The 22,359-nt window shown below is 41.4% G+C and overlaps 1 protein-coding gene across 1 annotated transcript in view; it reads right to left on the minus strand.

Moving 5' to 3' along the window:
- Positions 1–6,475: 6,475 nt before the first annotated feature.
- The window catches only part of Il12rb2 (interleukin 12 receptor subunit beta 2), a 50,329-nt gene continuing 34,445 nt past the window's right edge, over positions 6,476–22,359 (minus strand). The window contains exons 9-15 of the mRNA XM_055613026.1: positions 21,676–21,876; positions 17,256–17,354; positions 17,013–17,171; positions 12,648–12,785; positions 12,219–12,309; positions 10,922–11,021; positions 6,476–7,036 (exon numbers count right to left, since the gene is read on the minus strand). Of these exons, the coding sequence (XP_055469001.1) occupies positions 6,506–7,036; positions 10,922–11,021; positions 12,219–12,309; positions 12,648–12,785; positions 17,013–17,171; positions 17,256–17,354; positions 21,676–21,876 (1,319 nt within the window). The 3' untranslated portion in view covers positions 6,476–6,505. The remainder of the gene's footprint in view (positions 7,037–10,921; positions 11,022–12,218; positions 12,310–12,647; positions 12,786–17,012; positions 17,172–17,255; positions 17,355–21,675; positions 21,877–22,359) is intronic.

Consider the following 22,359-nt stretch of genomic DNA (forward strand, 5'->3'; position numbering starts at 1 on the left):
TTTGCAAGTGAAGTGTAAGTATTTTGTGTTGAATTTTTAAAACTGTCTTTAGAGCAGGTGGAAGAAACCAGGTATTAAAAATTTTAAATGTGAAGCTGCAAGAATCTTGTTGATGTTGACTTTAAAGGTAAGATAACGTAGGGTTATCTGGACAGGCTGCCAGGCCTTGAGCTAACTGGTATTGTATACGTGTGATGCTTGCAGTTTTGCTTCCCCCATCCAAGGCCACCTTGGTGCCCAGTATCCATCCAGGTCCTTGCTCAGCAAATTGCTGAGCTATAACATAGTAAAGGAAAAGTATTCTACCCCAAGCTTTTGTAATTGTTGTGAAGTTAACATGTAAATGTTAAAGGAATCTGAATGTCATATCCAGAAACCAGACTGCTAGTATGCCTTGAATGTGTCTACTAACAAGACAGTAAAGTATTACCTTACGCCTTAGTATCTGCATTAGCAAAACAAGTCGTCAGATGTTTCTGTTTATTATTATAATTATTTTTTGGTTGAAGTGCTAGGGATTTGTGTGTCCTGGACACACATTCTGTCACCAAGCATTATTCTTCAACAGAAATTGTCAGGTTTTGTTGGGATAAATAAGTGGCTGCATTCCTAAGTGGCAGTAGGTGTTGCTAGCTGTGCCCTGATTGTTGTTGCTGTTCCCTGATCTAGGATGTCATCCCAGGCCGAAAGTAAGAGCTACTTTAAAATAAAAATTTATTTGCCTCTATGCATTAAGTATGCTACTCTTAAAACGATCCTTGTCACTTTAACCCAAAGTGGGTTAAGGTGTCTAGCTGGTAGCCACTTGCCCATAATAAAAAACCATAGAGGCGGTTTTTAGCAGTTGCTTTTTAAAAAGATAGTGTGTGTGTGTCTGTGTTTTTGAGCCTATAAGTGCAGATTCCCGCTTAGTTCAGAAGAGGTTATTAGATCCCTTAGAGCTTGAATTACAATTCTAGCCCCTGATTTTGCTATTTTAAAACAAGATAATGTTGGTTTGAATTAGTTTTCACTGTCAATTGTATTTGCAGTTGTCATTTCTAAAATTTAATACTACTACCTACTTTGAAATATTTATTTTCATACACATAAAATGGTCCAGGTTAATTTATTTGGCTAGAGGTTTGCCAGGGACTAAATAGATTCAAGAAGATATGTGAGTTTTCTCCCATTGCATACATGAACATGCTTTTGAAGTTCATTGTATCTTTAGAGATGGGCAATTGGTGGGATTTGACTTTAATTTATAAAGTGCTTTGTTGAGTATCACAAGCTGAACAGGTCTACATCCCGAATTTTCTGAGAGAGATGTTTCCTACTGTGTGTTGCAGCTCTTTCGCATGTTTTCCTGAATTTCAGAATTTCTACTATCTTCAACTTGATAGACCTTTTAACCTTATATATTCATAAAGGGTTACTTAAATGCTCACATCTAACCTAAAGTTAGACAACTCTTCTGGTGAGAAACCCGCACAGGCCATTGTTTCTTAGCATGGAGTTGGAATGGTGAATGCACACTATTAGCGTTTATTAGTGTGTGCCTGGCATTTTACTGTGCCTGTAAAAGCAAGTAACACTTGGTCACTATCTCAGAAAGAATCTAGATTTTTAAAAAATTAATAGTGATAAGCATCTATTTCTAAAAAGTAAGAGATAAAGGAAGTTGCTAGTAAACTTGACTGAGTAGCTTAACCAGCATTTCCTAGTTACAGGATAGCACAGATGCTTTCTCTTATCAGCTAAACACTTACTGAGAAGGCAGAGGAGATAACAGCAATTTTCTGTTTACAGGAATTGAAAAGAATCTAATCAAATTGAGTTCTACAGTGTGAGGAAACCATTGTTTACTACAGTTTTAGGGGGAAAAATGGTCGTCTTTCTTATGATGGAATAAAAGTTATAACTTCTGTTATTAAATGAAATAGTGTAGAGTTCCACATTTCAGTGAAAGGGATGGTTAAATCTGAAAATTAGCAAGTGAATAATGAGCGTAGTTTTTCATGCTTATATGTAGTTTTGTAGATGTTTTACAGTTTTAAAAAACATACTGGCTGGGAACTTGCTTTGTAAACCAAGACCAGGCTGGCCACAGCTTCTTGAGTGCTGGGATTAAAAGACTTTCATAGCATTTTAAAATTAGTTTAAATATTCTTGATGTTCAGGGTTTTTGAACAGTTAATGAGAATCACTTAGTAGTGTTCATCGTTGCCCACTTTCTGAAAAAGTAACCACCAAGTATAACAATCACTATAGAGTGAAGAAAAGACAGTTTTTACTGACAACTTATGGCACAATATTAAGGCATCTCTTTATAATTTATTTAATTTTATTTTATGTGCATTGGTGTGAGGTGTAACACCTGGAACTGGAGTTACAGTTGTGAGCTGCCATGTGGGATCCTTTGGGAGAGCAAAGAGTGCTCTTAACTACTGAGCCACTTCTCCAGCCCAAGGCATCTCTTTTTTGGCTTAAATAAAGTATGTGAGTTGGGTAGAATTATGAGGTGAAAGTTTATTCTTAGTGTTTAAAGACTTAAGTGCTGGGCTTCGTGGTACTGAATTTAAGGTTACAAGCTGAAGGCTAGTCTTGTTACATAACAAGGCCTTGCCTTAAAACCAGTTCTCCACATTTGGGGGCGGGAGGGTTAGTAATGGTTTATTTTGTTCATCAGTATAATGGGTAGGTTTTTGTTTTGTCAGCTTGACACAAGTGGAGTTGTCTGGGAAGAGGGAGCTTTAATTAAGGAATTGCTTATATTAAGTTGGCCTGTAGTCAAGTCTGGTATTTTTTGGTTAATGATTAATGTGGGAAGGCCCCACTTAAAGGGGGAGGTGCTGCCTTCCCCTCCCCCCATTCCTGTTTTTGTTTTTGTTTTTGTTTTTGTTTTAAACTGAACAAACCAGTCAACAGCTTCTTGCTTCAGTTCTTGCCTCCAAGTTCCTTTTCTGGCTTCCCTCAGTGATGGATGGACAGTAATTGGAAAGAATAAACCAAATAAATACTTTACTCTCAAGTAAATGTAGACTTGGTAAGGACTTTATCACAGCAGAAGAGACACATTGGTTCTACCAGAAGACAAATATTGCTGTGATAGACTTTCCCTTGTTGCCTTGGGAAGAGGAGTGTGAGAGCAAGCCAGTAAGCAGTGTTTCTCTCTGGTCTCTGCTTCAGTTCCTGACCTGGTTTCCCACGTGGTCTGTGGTTAGGACAAGTAAACCAAATAAACCCTTTTTGGCCCTCATTGCTTTTGGTCATGATATTTTTATACCAATTAAAATAACATACAGAAGTTAGTATCAGGAGTAGTAACCGACGCGGACAGTCCCAAGTGTTCACTTTAGTATAGAAGGCAGAGGCCACCCCAAAGGCCGATTTTACAGGATTCTAAGACTTGTTTTCATTTTGTATGTGTGCTGTGCTTGCCATGACCGTGGGGGCCAGAAGAGGGTATCAGGTCTGGAGCTGGAGTTAATCGACAAATAACATGTTGGTGTTGGGAGTGCAGCCTGTGTACTTGGCAAGAGCAAATGGCTCTAAATCTACATATTATGCTTTTTTTTAAGTCAGTTTTATGCCCTACCCTAAATTAGTTACATTAAAATGTAAAAGGCTAACAGCATTAACCTGCACAAGGCCATGCATGGCTTTTGTTCTTACCATCATTAAAAGGGAAATGGCACAGAAACCTGTGGCAGCAGTACAAGTTAATTAGGTTTTTGTTTTAGAAGTAAAAATAATGCAGCTAGAGTACATTATTAATTGCAGTATTTTTATTGTACAGATAGTCTTCAGAGGACCACCATTTTAATGATCCCACATTCTTAGTAGATTAAGCTACTTTTAGCTGTGCAGAGAATTGACTTGGTTATTAGAATTTTTTTGTCCAGCTGCCCTTTAAGAATGGGTCCACTAATGCCAGTTTCCCTGAATAATACTGGCTAACTTGTGTAATCTGCTGTCATGTGAAAGTATTTAGATAGTACTTTCGAATTTCCTTAATTACACTTGACCGCAATGGGTGTTAATGTACATTGTGTCATTGATGTACAGGCATAGTTATCATTGTGAAATGCCCAATTACGGAGCCCATTTGCTATTTGTCTTTTATAGTTTATTAGAATTTTATTTTGGTGTAAGCTGTAAATTTGAACTGATTGTTTCTATCACTGATTGGAAACATCACCTTACCCCTTCTGTGGAATCCAACCTAAGTTCTTGTATGTGATATGCTAGTATTATCACTGAGCTGTCAGTCTGAATTGCTTTTCTATTTTGGAAAAGGAAGGCCTTTTCTAAGCTTTTAAATGAAGGTGTTTTGCTCTAGATGTTCTATCTTCTCAAGTAAAGCTTTTAATAAAGAAGCTTAATGTGAACATGAGAAGGAAAATAAACCTTAGAAGGGCTCAATCTTTGATACCTGACAGACAACTTTCAGGTGACTCAAAAGAACAGACTATAGTGAGAAAACAGGGAGTAGCTATTGGTGTTTCTTCTTGGTCTAGGACATGGGTGAGCTGAGGTTGTATAGCTATTAGTGGGATCTAAAAAATGATGGAGAGAGAAGGGGTGAGGGATTAAGTTTGACACTCCACTAGCCTGCTAAGAGAAAACCTGCCTTTTGGGAAAGGGATACTTTGGGCTGGGTCAGACAGAGTAACAATCCCTACCTGAACTAGTTTTGAACACAGCTCAGTGAATATTTTTTTCCAGTGAACAACACTGGATTCTACCCCAATACCTGCAGACAAAATGAAAGACCAAGGAGGTTGCCATGAGTTTTGTTTTTTGTTTGTTTTTTTTTTTTGTTTTTTGTGGTATATACTATGGTATTGAGGTTACAGGGAATTGTGGAATTTTATTAAAAGGCAGATTTAAGTTGATGGAATATTTTAAAATTGAAAAATACTGTGAATGAAAGACCTAGAACTTAATTTGTAGTTTTATCTAGAGGTCAAGGGGAAAAAAGAAACTGCAAAATTTACTTAGAGTAGGAAAAGGTTACCTGTTCCTCTGACAGTCATTGAGAGATCAGGCAAAGTGGGACATGCTTAATGTACCTTTAAATAGGTGTTTCAGTAGTTTTTTGGGTAAAGCTTGTGATGGAATAGGGAATAGGAATAGGAAGGAAGCCAGCTGAATTGGCCAACTGAAGTGACAGGTGAAAATCAGACACTACACTGGAGATCTTGCCAAGCTGGTTGTAGTCTACTGTTAAGTGATGGGTGGGAATCTTAGGGACAGCATGGAAGAATTCTTTGTTTTAAAATTTAGTTTTATGTACATTGACTGCATGTATGTGTGAGGGCATCACATCCTTTGAAAAAGAGTTAACAGTTGTGAGCTGCTATGTGGGTACTGGGAATTGAACCAGGGTCCTGGAAGAGCAGCCACTGCTCTTAACCACTGAGCCATTTCTCCAGCCCCCTCTCGTGGATTCTTTAGTGAGTTGTGAAACCTTGACAAGACTTCAATATCACTTAGGACTTTGAGGGAAGAGGAAAGTGAGCAAGACCAGCACAGCAGCAATTCACCATTGCTAAGTAATAGTTTGGCCAGCTGAGATATGGTAGCCTTGTCCTGGCAGTCAACTAAGAGCACTTGATTGATGTAGAGGTGCCAAAACTCTTGAATTAGCCAACAAAATGTCAAATCTGTGGGGCTACTGGACAGTGGTTAGGTAGGGTAAAATAGAAATGGAAAGAGCTTGAGACTTTGAAAAGGACTGGAGATGAAATCTGTGATAACAGGAAGCAAGAATATTTATACAAAACTGACCAAATAGCTTCAATTTCTAGAGCTGCATATGAATTTTGGCAGAGACTGAGAATAGTTTACAAGACTGGGTTATATGGACACATTATAGAAAAGGAAGTGCAAATTTGCAATAGATGCTTTCATTTAACAAAGTACCAAACACGGAAGTAGTCACTCAGTGTTACTGGGTGGAGATAAAATCAGGCTTGGCATTTTAAGAAAGAATGATCTTGGACATTTCATCCTGTCATTTGGTAAGGTTAGAGTGGCACTTTAATTTGCCAGTGCTGTAAGGGAGAGGATGCTGTAAAGATCATCTACCTCATACCACAAGAAGCAAAACAGTAAGGTCTGGATTATTGTAGGTTGAGGTTTTAGACCCAGAGATAGCTGGTGTTGAAGACAGCAAATGCTGTAACAAGAGGAAACAAGGAGTAAGGGCACAGAGGCAATTTCCCAAGCTGATACTGGTTTGCAGAAGTTAAAAGATGAAACACCTTGGGGAAATTGTGAGCCTTACACAAATGCGTGTGACTATCTTGGCAGCCCTTCTGTATTGATGTGTGTCTTTTATGTCCTTATCCACAGACTTATGTCCCGATGGTGAAGCTAACAGTCTAGAGACAGCGGGCTTGTCTGCACTGTCCTGAAGCTACAGACAGGCCTGGTACTACTAACAGTGGTGACCACTGAATAGGGACTTGGTAAATAGATGTAATTGTACCAGTGGGGTGTGCAGACATTCTAGGTGTCAAGCCTCATTGTTTGTCATGGGGGAGTCATACCCCATCTTTAACCTATCTAAAGTCAGCCTCTCACCACAGAAGGTGAGTGGGCGGAGAGTGCTTGATGCAAAAATGGAAAGAGGAATGTGTTGATGTTCCAGATCGAAAGAATCAGTTGGAGGAGCCTCATTGGGAGAGAGGTCTTCTATGTTGGAGGGTAAATAGCCTTCATGACTGGGAAGGTAGTCCACTGGGGTGATTGTCAAGGGGCTGGCCAGTTTTGAGTCAGGGTCCCTGCTTCCCAGCACCTTGTATAGATTCACTATTTGTCTTGTCTCAGCTTTGAGAGTTCCTGTAGGTTGTGGACTGGAGGCAATGTATATTGTGTCTTCCTTGGAGGCAGAGTAACTTTGGAACCCGTGTCCTCTTTTGGAGCAGTAGGGTTTTCTGATGACTGGGATCATTTGATAAAGGACCTCATTGATGATCAAGGGCTCAGGCTCTTCAGGAGTGTGCCAGGTCATCAGGAGACTGTCCATAGGTAGCTGGGTCTTTTCCTGGGAGAAGGAAGAATGGATACATAGGTCACTTGGACAACCTGCTTCTCCAGGTTTCCAAAATCTCACACCCTGCCCTGCCTTAGTCTCAGGTGAGAAACTGTGGGCCTTTACATTTTGGAAAGGCCAGGGCCAGATCCACCTTCGCCCCAATCACTGCCATTCTCCAAAGGACAGATTTACTTAGTGCTCAGCCTAACCTTCAGTCAGTCTCTGCATCGAGCTGTACCACTTGCTTTGGTGGGGGGGGAGGCAAGACCATGGAGGTGGAAAGAAAAGGCTAGAGCAGAGTCTGGAGAGGGGTGGAGTGTTTTCCAGGTTGCAGGTGCTAGAGGGAAATTGGTGTATTCTTAAGCCTTTTGGTTTGTTGCCCCTACCCTTCATTGCTGAAAATCAAACTAGGACTTGTGTATGCTAAGGCAGTGCTTTACCATTGAATCACATCTCCAACCTGTTAGTACTAGGAAAAGAAAACAACACAGGATTTAGAAATAACAGAAGGGCTTTTTTAAAGACAGTGCTATGTAGCCCTGGCTATCTTGGATCTCTGTCTCCTGAGTGCTGGGATTAAAGATTATGCCATGAAGGCCCTTTTGAAGCATGCTTTGATGGAGTTAAATGGTTTCAGGTAAGATAATGTCCTTGTCAGGTTGGAATTTTTTTAAAAGACTGAATAGCTTTTTTTTTTTTTTTTTTTTTTTTTTTTTGCGATTTTCATCTTTTCTCTGGCTAGTTTTGATTATTTATTTATTTATTACTTAATTTTTCTGTTAACTGTCTCACCATCCTTCAGCTCTATCATGACTTCTCTTAAGTTTACTGCTGGTTCCCAAATCCAAGTCCTTGGTACTTGAACATTTCTCCCACTAGGCTTTAATTTGGGTTCTTAAATCCTAACACTGTTCTGTGCCTGGGCTTCCTAAGGTAGAGCTCCATGCCATTAACATGTATGCTTATTAAAAAATGATTTTAGCTCTAGTCTGCCCCTTTCTGTATCTATCTCCTGGTTTACTTCGACTTCATCTGTTAGTATCGCCAACACATTACCCTGTCTGGCTCTTGATGTTTCTATTCATTCCCATTCTTTGCATTCCACTAGCAGTGTGAGTAGAGTGAGTGCCCATGAGGATCTGAAGACATAACTGGGTCTGGGGAAATTCTGGAGATGAACCCCAGCTTTGATACTCCTCTGCTTTGTTTTTCTCATTTATTAAATGACAAGTTGCACAAGATGGTCTTGGTATAATTAGCCACCTTTGTTGATGACACTGTCAACAAAGTTCCACAAAGGGCTTCCATCATTCTTTTTAAAGTCAGCTCTTCTCTGATCATCTTCAAGCTGGCCCTGGCATGTAGGTCTGTTTTGGAACATTGATGTTTGGCAGCTATGCCAAAGCAAGACTACCACACGGGAAAGATGAACAGGATGGGAAAAGCTGTTTCACTAGGTGAGCTGTTCTGCCTTTGTGGGGCATGCTGACTACTACCCAGCACAGTCTACCTTTGTACTTCAGAGATCAAACCATCTGGGCTGTAGGGCTGCCTCAAAACCTGCATCAACTAAATTGTTAAATTTTATTTTGAGCTAGGTGGTGGTGCATGCATTTACTCCCAGTACTTGGGAGGCAGAGGCAGGCTGATTTCTGAGGTTGAGGCCAGCCTGGTCTATAGAGCAAGTTCCAGGACAGCCAGGGCTACACAAACCATATGTGTATATGAATGTTTTGCCTGTGTGTATGTCTGTACCACGTGTATGAAGTACCTACAGATGGCAGAATTGGTCATTGGATCCTAGAGGTGGTCATGAGCCAGCTGGTAACAGCCCAGCAAACAGTCCTCAGCAAGAGCTCCTGTTCTTAACCATTGAGGCATCTAGCCCATGAAAGCTACCTAATGATTTTTTTTAACTCATTGATTAATTTTACAAACTAGCAAGAATACGTAGTTCAGATTCTCAATTTCTCCAGAGGCAGCCACCATAATGGGCTTCTGTATTTGGCCAGCTTCTGTAAAGATTATCTTCCCTCATACCCATGAACACTACATTAAGCAGTTGTTACTAACTTTTGATTGGCTTCTGTGAGATAGATCTCATGATAGCCCACACTGGTCCTGCTTTCACCTCCCCAGGACAGAGATTATACACATGAACCCACACATCCCTTTATGAGTGGGTTAAAAACCTTCCAGCATGTATAGGTCTGTGTCTTGATGCATGTTTTACTTGTACTTGCGTTGCGATGAATGTACTTCTGCAGTGTGGCTTTGAGAATGTGTTTACATGCCAGTTGCTGTTTTTACTGTCTAACCTTTGGGCATCTTGGCATTTCATCCAGGCATGGCATCTCTCTCTCTCTCTGCCTCTATTTCCTGGTCAGAATTCATGGTTACACCGCAGACTAGTGTTTTCACCTAGCACAGAGCTGTTTCCCACTGTATTTTAGGCTTAGCCTGTCAAGCTCAGTTCAAATCCTGACACTTGAATCCCAAGATGCTTGAGTCCTCTCTAACACCGGTAAGGCATCTTCTAAGGCTTTGTGCCTCGTATATTTTCATAGATTATTGTGTCATCCAGTGAGGGCTAGTGTGTGGACACCTCCCTAATGAGTCTGTTTGGCTCAGAGGTATGGGCCACTAGAAACACCCTGTGCTTAAAGGTCTGTTGTGAGATGTAATGTCTTCATATTCTGCTTGGAAATTAGGATCCATCATTTATCACTGACCGGTATTGGGTAAGTTATTTGGGCCTTTCTTCATCTGAAAAATGAGGATGATAGTATGACTTACAGCTGTCAATAAATTGTCAGTGCATGAGATTAAAAGTGTTTGCGAGATAGGAAATAACATGTAGGCTATATGTAAATATAATATGATAATGCACTATATAATTATGTACTTTACAAGTATATAATATGTAGTGTATTGTGAATATACATCTGTCATTGTCACTATTCTTGCTGTTGTAACTTAATGGAAACAAGTCCGTCAGTAGAAGTCTTCAAGTATGGTTGTTCTTGGAAACTGAAAAGGAGGGAACATGGTGGATGATGGCCAAGCACTTAGGAGTTTGAGGCCAACCTGAGCTACAGAATGAAACCCTATCTCAAAACCAAAAACTGCAACAAAAAAGTAAAAAAGCATTTGCTTCACATAGTATTATCTTCTTTACTCTTCACTGTAGTATACAATCTTATGGCACTTGGTGCTCAGTACTTGACCAGTTTTCCAGAACACATGTGGAAAGCAGCAGAGGCGGGTCCCCCAGACGCAACTCCGAAGACCCTGAATTCTAGTGACTTAATTTCCTAAAGCAGAGACGACTAGGACGTGTTCCTCTAAGCAGAGGCTAGCGTAAAGAAGTAATTCAGGAGAAGCATCTTGACGCTCTCAGACTATAGCAATAGGAAAGATTGGTGTGTAGCTTTTTCCCAGGCCTGCTCTTCAGCTACCACAACTTTCAACCGTCTTGCAGAGGTACCCTTTCTTGCTCTCTCCTATAAGCAGTGGTAAATTTCCTCTGCTCTCTCACTGGTCTGCTGGTCCATCTCTTCCATAACCCAAAACCAATGGTTGTTTTTACTTCTCCTGTGCTCCAGCCAGATTGGGAAAGTTAACTTCAGTTATCCTGAATTTTGATCAGTCAGTAAAAACACTTACTTCGTTTTAGAATAAGTCAAAGTGAGGACATACCTGAAAGCCTGTGGAAGAGTAAAGCTTTATGCTCATGGGCTTAAGGAGTTACCATGTGTGGTTGCTCTTGAGTTCAGAAGAAAACTATGACTCCTTACCAACGCTCCACACCTACAGAATCTCGTTCCTAGGGCTAGCTCTTTGATGTGGACATCACAAGCACTATGCTGCTGCCAATGTGATTTTGCACCTTACCTCTACACTGGCATACTTCTTTACCCAGGTGCTGTTTGCTGGATCTGGTATGGTTCTGCTGTACCATGCAGGTCTGAGAGCAGAAAGGAAAGCAAATGTCCTATAAATAAGAAGACAGTGACATTTGGTTAAATGTGTGTGCAAAGGCACAGGCATACATACAGGCTCATGGTAAAGTTCTTTCAGGGGAGAGGGTTCTTTCGTATGGAAAGAGTAAAAGTCAAACCGTCAAAGAAGCATTATCCAAGGCTGTAGTTCTTTGGGCTAGTGACAGTTAAGTCGGGGTGCAGCTAAATGTAAGAATTTTTGCTTCACTTAATTTCAACAATCGAGTCATGCATTAATTCAGCAAGTAGCATTAAACTAAATGTGTGACCAGTAGAGTGGCACATGCTGGGAATAGAGGAGCAAAGCAGAAGACATATGCCTGGGGATCTTACTAATAGTTAGCCAGATGAGCCGAGTCACCCTGGTGATTGGTGGGCGTCAGGTGTTGCAGCCAGACTGCCTGCTCCTCAACTGTGTATGTGACATGCTATTTCAAAATGTAAAAATATTGTCTCTTGCAAAATTTAAAAACCAGTATAGCATACTCACTACATTAACTTCAATATTATCTTTAATGGATAAATGTTATTTTTATATGGTGTTTTGGTGTACCAGTCCAGTCTCACTGAATATAGTATTTAGATTGCTTGAAGTATTTTCCTTATTAACAGTATTTCAGTAAGCAAATTTTCCTTAAACTGTATACACACATCTATAATATATTTATTTTGTATATATTTGTTTGGATTTTAAAGTTAAAGGAAAACTTTAATTTTTTTTTTTCACTTTACATCCTTGTTGAAGCCTCCTCTCCTCTAAAGGTAAACTTTTAAAAATTTGACACATTCAGACAAAAGGGTTGAATAAATGTATTCTTCTACCAGTGATGTATCCATCTGACCCAAAGCAGTAATGGGGAGATGGCTCAGTGGGTACTAGTATTTGTTATGCAAGCATGAGGATCTACTTCACTTCTTTAGAACCCACATAAAAGCCAGGTATAGCCAGCCATGTGTGCCTGTAAAGCCAATGTTGCCGGGAAGAGACAGGGGAATCCTGGGAGCTGCTGCCCCACCAGCCTAGCTAAAATGTCTACCTTAGCATCAGTGAAGGACACTGAAAGGGAATAAGGCTGAGAGCATAACCTCTTCCCCTGCCCTCTAATACCTGTGCATGCATGCTCCCACACGCATATATCACACAGACACACACACTACATGTATTAAATTGGGAGGTATAACCAACTCACTTTTGCCGGAAGTAACGAATTGAGAAAATGCCCACTATGATGATAGCGATGAAAATGCTTGTTACCACGAATGCTTTCCAATTGGCTTTACCTGGAAAGTCAGCAAATCTTGTTACTGAGTTATCTTCAGTAAATACTTCAAAAGTCTGGTTTTGGTGAAGCGCCTGGACCTTAGCCCACAGTGCCTTGGTAGTTGGGTTTAGGAGCAAAACCAAGTCATTTTTAACTTAGAGAAGGACGCTATGGGGCCCAGTTGTACACTCTGAGAGGCGCTTCAGCCTTCCAAGGGCTCCCTCAGCCCTCAGGTGTGGGAGGAGTGTGTATATGGTGGTGGGTATAAGCCTTACAGGGTAAAGTGCCCGTAGGGAAGTCCCATGGGAATGTGTCCATGTCAGAGCCACAGCTGACCAGCTGTCTTTAGTTTCTTACCCTGTGGACAAAATTCCCTTTCATTTCCTTGGGGACTTTCACCAGCAGCTGTCAGAGCTGTCATCCATAGAACATATGTCACTCCGGGCTGCAGGCTGCTTATTGGATATGAGTTTTGGGGATGTCTGTACGGAATTTCTGAAAAGATAAAGAAAAACATGGTGGTGGAAAGAAAAAGAATTGAATATGGGTACTCACCTATTTTTATTTTTAATGTATTATTTAATTTGAGAAAGAAACATATTCTTTCATATAGTACTTCAATAGGTGTGGTCATTTATGAGGCCATGTTAGTGCAGCAACCAGTTTTCCTGTGATAAACATGTTCTGAGAGAATAGTTATTTTTCCCTTTGAAACTATTTAGCCAAAGTAATTATTTTGTCCCCTGTGACTGTATTTCTCATATTTATCAAGTTACTGAGGAAATTGGTGTAAAATTATTTTTAAAATAACAATTTTTAAAATCTAAGTTTAGCAATTAATGAAACATTTACTTGAAGTTTTTTATATTTTTATTTTAAAATTTATTTAATTTAACTTTATGTGTATGGGTGGTTTGCCTTCATATATGTCTGTGTACCAAGTATGTGCCTGGTACCCTTAGAGGACAGAAGAGGGCACCAGATCCCCTGAAATTTGAGGTACACACAGTCGTGAGCTGCCATATGGATGCTGGGAATTGAACCTGCATCCCCTGAAAGAGCAGCCCATGCTTTTAACTGCTGTACATTCTCTCCAGCCCCTACTCGATGTTTTTAGATTGTACTTTTGCTGTTTTCTTTTTGTTAGGCTCTGTTCTGAACTTACACTGCCTGGCTTCAGTTTGACATAAAGTCATGAAAAACTAGAGCAGTGGTTCAGAGGTGAAACCTCTTGGCTCCCAGACTGCAGTTCTTTATACTGTGAGAACTCTTCGAGTTTCTCTGCAAGGCATACTGATGCTGTTTCCTCATCTAGAGAATACAGGGGAGTATTGGTAGCCTTTCGGAAGCAGGCAGTCTTCTCCTGGCGTGGTCGGTGGTTGCTTTCAGAGTGACCCTTCAATGCTGGGGAGGAATGCTGGGTATGGTGGTCCAGGGCTGTAACCTCAGCGTGTTGGAGGCAAGCAAGAGAGTGCTGTGAAATCAAAGCAGAGGGGGTGGAGTCTACAGCTCTGTTTAAGGCACTTGCCTACCATGTATAATCTCCTGGGTTTCATACCCAGTATCTCCAAGGCCAGAACTTAAACAGTAGTGGCTGCTGGCTCGTTCGGACAGCCTGTGCCTATGTTCAGGACAATGGTGGAAACTGGAACTTAGCACTGTGTCTGACATCATAAATGGATCATGAATAGTCACAGATGGTTGCTGGCTGCTCTGAACACACAGCATCACCTTAGAGAATTCAGAAAGAACAGACTTTGTCCACACTGCTGATCCTACTATGGGTGGGTAGTAAGGAGCCCAGGATATCCCCTGTGCCCCACTGAAAAGAGGTGAAGCCTGAGCAGATCATTTCATAGGGAGTATCAGAACAACCCTTGTATTTTACAATCTGTTGAGAAAAAAATACCTTGTGGAAAATCCCAAGGTGCGCAATAGCCTGGTGAAATTGTTTACACAGACTTAAGTAACATGATTAAGTGTGTTATTTGTATGATCCCTATTCCTAAAGCAGGGTTAAAAAATGAATTTTAGGAAGAGCTTCTGTTCATCTTGCAGGAAGTAATGTGTCTAACTGTCCAATTGTGTGAAGTGTCCTGAGCTGGGGGAGCAAGATGAGACACTGAAGTAGAAAGGAAGGGATTTCTATGGTTTGCTGAGCTGGTAACGTTCATTTGCACATGCATGTTTGAAGAACAAAAATAGCAGCTGATGTGGGGAGGTGAGAGTGCTGGAGTCAGCAGTTTTGTTGGCAAAACAGGCTGAGTTGTGTAATGAGAGAGGTCCAGCAGGAAAGACCAGTCCTGCTGCCTCTGGGTCCCTCCAAGCCTCAACAGATGGAAACTTTAAACTCAGGTGGTTCCGTGATAAAGGAATGAATTTAGAAGGGTGAAATCACTGCCAACCATCTTAAACACTGGCTATGAAGGTCAAACAGACTGTTCCTGGGAATGAATTCAACTGTTTGTTATTCGATGAATCTCATGCTTAGTAAGTGCTCCTGCCATCTCTCTGGCTGTGTTCTAGAGGAGAGGTGACTGAATTGCCATAGCTTGTGCCCTTGACTCCTTCGAGTTTGTTGGCAAAAACAGCTGGGCAGTGTCATGTGTCCTACAGAAGGGCTTACTGTTGGAGCCCTAGTACACATGGCTATGCCACCAGACAGCCAGACAACAGGCTGTGTGCACTGAGATGCTGGTGTACTCTAATTCTTCACCTCACCTCACCTACCCAGGTTGAACTTGTGACAAAGAACTAAGACTCCCACGTGCATTTGCACTGCTCCCTGGGACTGGGCTTCTAAAACAAGCGAACAAAGTGGAGCCCCTTTCTCTTGACACAGGCAACATTTCTTCTGCTATTCGGATTCTTTTATTCCCTGGTATCTTGTTTCTCCTTGACCCTTCCCACTCTCTAGAATAGCTCTTGAATTTAGTGCTCTCTGGTTGCACAGTTCTACTGCAGTGGTTATTTAGACTTCCCTAGCTCTCAGCACAATGAAGGCTCTGAGGATAGAGAATGGGCCTTACTCTCACCAATAAGGCTATCTAGAGCAAGGTGGAATTTAGTCTAGACTAGTATAAAGTCAGACTGTGAATCTTGCCTTTTAGTTTATTTTGAAATACCCTTGTGTAGGTTCTAGATGCATCAGATCTGTGACAAAATATGCTAGGTTATTTTCAGCACCTACAGCAACAACTACAAAGACCAACTGACCATATTGGTCTTTATGGTTGTAAAAAGACATTGTTTTAAATTTTGCTGAAAGGAAAATCATTTCTGGCACAAATATTACAGGAAGGAACTTAGCCCATGAAAAGTCCAGTTGATTTGCCATCCTTTAGGAGGCCTTTCAGAACTGGCTTATCCCCGACAGGCCTGGTGACAGATTAGCTAGCAGATGATGGTAAGTCTACAGAGCTGTTAATTAAGAATGAGTCAACTCTACAGGGACGATGTGGAAAGATCATTGAAAGCACAGATTCATATAGAAAAAGATCCCAAGCAATTTTTTTTTGCCTGTGCATTAATTTCTTTTTCTGGATGAATATACACAGAGCAGCCTGAGAACTTTTATTTTCTTTCAAAACTATTTTCAAAAGTTAACTGAGAGTCATAACTAAGAGAAAGGTCTAGAGAGAAGGCAAACTTCTTAAGGTTCCTAGGCAAAAAAGTTCTCTTGTGGCAAAGCTTTGGAGCTTCACTCAAGTGGCCTTCTTACATTCTTGGGCCAGTAACTTCAATGAAGGAATGAAAATGCCCCTTCTTTCTGATAAATATTCCTGAAAGAAACCAACTGTTATGAAACAGAGAAATCCAAGCCAAGAAGCACTACAAACAGAGTCAAAACAACTTTGATTAGGTCAAAGATCGGAAGAGCAGATCTCATATGTGACTAGTTAGATGAATGAGTGATTCATGAAACATTTGAGACAATGCTCCAGCCAGAATTTATTATAATTGTTCTTGCTTTTTCAATATAGAACAATTATAGATCATAAAGAATTACTTAAACCATGCAATGTTTATCCATACCAAGAAGAAAATAATATGATGGTAAGTAATTGCATATATGAAGAATTAAAAATTATTCAAATGTGTTCCTGAACTTCAAGGATGAACATTACCAGTTCTGAAGGGCCTCTGCTGTTTGTTTCATTAAATAAAGTGCTACTACCAGCAGCAACCTCAACGCCATTATAACTTTGAGCTTTCTTGAGTTCCATATTTCTCATTTGTTTAAAAACTCATGCTGAACATGAGTTTTGGGTTACAAAACTGGATTTCTTTTTACATGTTACCTGTCTTTACATGTTTGTTTATCAGTTTAACAAAAGCACAAGTGTTGCTGTTTGTCATTTGGTTTGAGACAGTATCTCACTGTGTGGTTCAGGCCTACCGGTCCTTGTCTTAGCCATCCTAGTGTTGTGTCTCCCTGTGAGCAAGCACTGTGAGAGCCTGGTCCACTCACTTCATTTCTCTATCTTTAACAGCACTTACTAACAGTAACATACTAACACTTACTAACAGCACTTACTAACAGCACATACTAACAGTATGTAGCACTTACTCAAAAACTTTGCATGTGTGTTTTATTTTTCTCCACTCATTTCACAAGCGTTGACTTAGTGCTAGCATTTGTGTGTAGAGAAGACACACCCAAACTTGTACTTTCCTGACACCTAAACAGGAGGCCCTCTGGTGCTTGGTTTTCACACATACCACAGTGCACAGGCTTCTCAGGAGAGTCTCGTTCTTTCCAGTATATTCTGTAGTGGAGAATGCAGCCCATTTGCTCCTGGGCTGGGATGGGGGTCCAGGAAAGAAAAATGCTTTCTTCTTTCTCTGTAACAGCAATGATATGAGGACCACTCAGTGGTGCTGTGGAAAATGAAGCAAGAGGTTTCTGTCACCTTTCAAATCTAAAACACAAGAGAAGCTTGAGTGAAAGATGCCAAGGCTCACCTTTGGGCCTGCTGTCACCCCAGATAGAGCTGCACCCTCTTTGGTCCTCTGACAGCGCATGAACCTTGATTTCATAACAGACGTCGGGATCTATGTTCTCTGAAAGGGAGAGGGAGTCATGCTGATACCTGTATTCAAGTCCGTGTTAGCTTTTCTTAGTTTGAAGATTAAGGAGCTGAGAATAAAGGGATGGCCTAAGTTAGTTTCCCAGCATCTTATTTCCATGATGCCTGCCTCTAAGTGCCACTTCGAGAAACCTATTTATTTTTGTGACAAATTCTTTCTATGCAGCCCAAACTCACTTCAAATTCATAGCAGTTTTCCTGCCTTAGCATCCTTAGGCCCAGGATCCAGACATAGACTATACTACCATGCCTAGTTCCTTCTTTTAAGAGAACAGAGTAATTGTTCCTAAAAAGGAGCCAAAATCCTTTGAGAAGCTCCAGTGAAGATTGAAACAGACATGCAAATACAATCATACGGAATGTTGGGCTTCTGCAAATGAATATTTGTTGTTTCCATGGAGCAGCATGGCACCCCAGTGGCTTTCCCAGTTCTTCAGTGTTTATCAGGATCTTCAGCAGCCCTGGTGCCTGCCCTCTACTCGCTCAGCTCACCAGGTCCCTCCAGTTAGATCTCAGCTGCCTCTCAGCCTCAAAGTAAGTGCCTCTTTCTGCCCAGAGCTTCTATCTACCGCCTGTGAGGGCCAACTCATAGTGCTGCCCAGGATGTCCTTTTAAAATTCCAAATCTTGCCATGCAGTGGTGGTGCACACCTTTAATCTCAACACTCCTGAGGCAGAGAAAGGCAGATCTCCGTGAGTTCAAGGTCAGCCTGGTCTTCAAAGTGAGTTCCAGGACAGCCAGGGCTGTTACACGGAGAAAACTTGTTTTTCTGTTTGTTTGTTTTTTTAAATAAATCCAATTTTTTTCCCCATTTTATTTTTAGTTGTGTGTATCTGTAGGATAGGGTGTGGGTGTGGATTGCTGTGTCCCTGGAAGCCAGAAAAAGGCATCAGATCCCCCAAGGCTGGAGTTATGGGCAATTGTGAGCTGCCTGATAACTCTCCTCTGGGAGTTATCTCTCTAGCCTCTCAATCCAAATCTCAAAGGCACGAGAGAGATGACTCTCATTAACTCTAGTATCAGCAGGTGCTTAGTGCCTGCTGATGGCTTACTTGGGTCCCTCACATTGATAATTGAATAGGTTTAATGCCTTTTTGAGGTACAGAGGAATTTCACCTCACAATTATTGACTAAATTATGTGTGTGTGTTTATTTTGTTTTGTTTTTTTACATGAAATCACTCAATAGTGGGAGAGAGCCTGACAAGAGTAGCTACACATGAGGATGGGCTCTGGCTTGAGTTCATAAGCCAGGTAATGTGCAGAAAACACTTGCCAACTGAAGCTGCAGAGGGCCATGGGATCCAGGCTGAAGGTCAACAAAGGATGTGAAATTATACTTCCTTTGGAAGGGTCTGGCAAATGGCTCTCTGTTTCCAGTGTTTGTTTAGCTTTTCTGCCCCATGTCTTGGGAGGAGGCAACCAACCATTGTGCCCTGTGGAGATCTGGGAGTTCCTGATGAGCCTTTCAAAGCAAAATGTGAGTGAGGCCAAAACTATACTAATCAGAAGCTGTTTGTTTGTTTGTTTGTTGTTTTGTTTTCTGTGAATCGCCTGCCATTAGTCAAAGAGGATAGATGTGTGACTGTATCTTCACTGATATTTTTCCTTTTCAGGCTGGCCTCGAACTCACAGTTCTGGGATTACATGTGTGCACCACCATGCCCGGCTCCCTGTCTCTATGCCACTCACTCCTACCCCTGCAGAAATTTTGGTTCACTTCAGGTTTGGGAGAAAGCAGGCAACTCCTCCATGAATAATGTAACTGAGAGTCATTCTGTAGGCACTGAAGCTAGCCTGTGACATGGGGAGAAGCTTCCCAGCACAGAGATGCAGTGGGCAGACAGTACGAGACTGATATTCTGTAGGTCCACCTGACCACAGCCAGGAATTGGTTTACTCTGGCTCATTCCAGAACATCTGACACTGTCCATACAGCCAGAGTCAGGAAAAGCTTGTAAGGGCCCAGCAGCACTGGAATAACATTTGAATTCGTGCTAAGTAGCAATTAGTGAATTTTTCAGTTCAGTGGGAAGTGACAGTAAACCAAGTATTTCCAAGTAGCAGAACAATCTTAATATGTTATTTTACAACCTCATTAAGTTGCTTTGTTCAAATGCATAATTCAAAAGTGATTCAGAATATTTAATTTTACTAAATGGGAAGAGCATTCTGTTCATCTACCTTATGATGTTTTTATAGAGTTATCTGATTTACAAAAGAAAGGCACAACTGTCCATGGGGATGAATCTTGATATTCCCTCCCAGTTTAGTCAGTGCTTTTCCTGTCCATGTTCCATTTAATTAGGTGGGTAGATAACCCCTGAGGGAAGCTGGTACTACTACAAAGCCTCCAGCTATCCCAGGAGAAAGTCATGAAGCTGCTCTCAAAATTGATGCTGGGAGCCACTGTAATACATGCCTTCAATTCTACCACTCAGGAGGCGGAGGCAGAGGCAGGAGGCTCTACGTGAGTTCTGTGCTTGCCAGGACTAGAGTGAGACTCTGTCTCAAACAACAACAAAAACTGATGCCTTCCTTTCTTACCATTTCCATTTAGGATTGGAATCTTGATCTCCGGAGCAACCAAGGAAACACTCGCACTTTCTCATGTAATATATGCGGAAACCAGCAACAATCAAACTGCCTGTCTCATCCCTTCTAAAGTTCTCTTCTGTGTGCTAAATGAATTCCAGATGAAAACTTCTACACTCTCAGGGCCTTGCTCTTTTTTCTCTGGATGGTCACTATGTGCAGCCTCCTCTTTAAGGGTTATTAAGGAGATCTTAACCTGTGAGAAGTCTGGGCAGGCACACAGTCAAGGACCAGCTCATATGTTATTGTGTAATATGGTGCTTTCATCCAAGCAGACCTTATCCTGAGCAGGCTGTATCCATCCCCCTAGAGAGGTATAATGGTTTTCTTCCTGTAGCAACAATAAAAAGTTTAGAGCTTGAAAACCGATTCTTTCTTTCTTTCTTTCTTTCTTTCTTTCTTTCTTTCTTTCTTTCTTTCTTTCTTTCTTTCTTTCTTTCTTTCTGTTTGTTTTTAGGCAGGGTGTCCCTGTGTAGCCCTGGCTGTTTTGAACTTGCTATGTAGATCAGTCTGGCCTCAAGCTCAGAGATCTGCCTGCCTCTGCTTCCTGGGTGCTGGGATACACCAACATGTTTCTTTGATTCTTATTTCTGACACATTTAATAATAATCACTTGTTAGCTAAAATCTGCAGTGCTTGAAATACACCAAGCACTGTTCAGGACATTCTGAACTCACACTTAAGCTGACACTAAGTTCCCTCGAGTCATTTTAATATGTTTTCAGATACTTTCTCTCACTCGATTATAACCCCAATAGAAACCTTACTTAGGAATAGACATCCCAATCATTATATAATAGTTCTAGATTTATTATAATACAGATGACAAATAGCAGGTTTGGGAACGAGGATCTCTTGGTTTTGCCATTTGTATGATGGGTTTAGAATAATGACTCAATGCACAAAATTAGTTTGATGAGTTAGCCACGTCTCTGCTGTACTTTGGTTCAATTTTTCTTTCATCTTGTTGGCGCTAGGGGACATAATTCTTCATAAACATGAGACTTCCTAGTTATTTGGTTCTCAAGTTAGTCCTGAGGGCAATCTTCTTGTTTTTGTTCAAGGTCTCCCTATGTAGCCCTAGCTGTCCTGGAATTCACTCTGTAGACTAGTCTGGCCTCAGATTCACAGAGATCCATCTGCCTCTGCCTCCCAAGTGCTGGGATTAAATGTGTGCAGCACCACACTGACTTACAGGGCTGTCTTGAAAGGCGCCAGTAAGCATGTCGCCCTCTATAACTGAAGGCAAAACTCTGCCTGAAGTCTCCCCACATGTCTTAGGGTTTCTACCAAGGTCAAAAGCAACACAAAGAGGAAGGGGCTTATTCTATTTTATAGCTTATTGTCTATCATCCCAGAAAGTCAGGGCAGGACTTATGTTAGGATCCTGGAAGCAGTAACTGATACAGAAACCATGGAGAAATGCTGCTTACTGTAGCTTGCTCAGCCTGCTTTCTTACAGCACACAGAACCGCCTGCCCAGGGGTGACACTGCCCCCTGGGGCTGGGCCCTCCCACATCAATCATTAAGAAAATACCCCACTGTCTTGCCTACAGTCCAAGCTTGTGGTGGCATTTTCTCTACTGTGATACCCTCTTCTCAGATAACTCTAACTTGTATCAAGTTGACGTAAAACTAGCCAGCACACTAAACAAATGGAACCTGGTGGTCCTCTAGAAGGAATATGAGCAGTGAGTTACCTGAAATCAGAGCAGACAGGTTGGAGTGGTTGTAATGGGGGACCCGCAGCCACTGTGGAAACTTCTTATTGCTCTCTCCTTGATGCCTCCATTCCACTATGTACTCTCGAACAGCAGAGGCGGCTTTCCTGGGGGGCTGCCAGGTCACCATGATGTCCCTGTTCTCAGACTTTGAAGAGACCTGGTAGGGAGCCAGCAACCCTTTAGGGTCGAGGAAGAGGAAGGACAAAATCAGAGTGGATAAAGTTGGAAACAGGAACTGGAGAGGCATCTTGTCAGTGAAGTGTTTGAGGATGTGAGTTCAGGCCCTGTAGCCACTTGGGATGGCATGGTTGGCATGGTGGTACAGTGTAAGCCCAGTGCTGGGGAGGGTGAGACAGGGAGATCACTGTGGGTCTTCAGCCAGCCTAGCCTACCCAGTGAGCTCCAGGCCAGAGAAACCTTGGTTTTTTTCTTTAAAAAGCAAACAAACAAAACCCAGCAACACCCCCCTCAAAAACAAACAAACAGACAAACAAGGTAGATGGTGCCTAAGGAATGACATCCACCCAAGGTTATCCTGTGGCTACATGTGCTCACATATGTCTGCTCATACATGAACACACACACAAGATAAAAATATATGACAGTTTATCTCAACTAAGTTTCAGGGTGCAACTGTCACTCTTTAGGGACCTCCATGTC

The sequence above is a fragment of the Psammomys obesus genome, unplaced genomic scaffold, assembly GCF_907164565.1.
Source record: "Psammomys obesus unplaced genomic scaffold, mPsaObe1.curated_primary_1811, whole genome shotgun sequence".
NCBI classification, from domain to species: domain Eukaryota; kingdom Metazoa; phylum Chordata; class Mammalia; order Rodentia; family Muridae; genus Psammomys; species Psammomys obesus.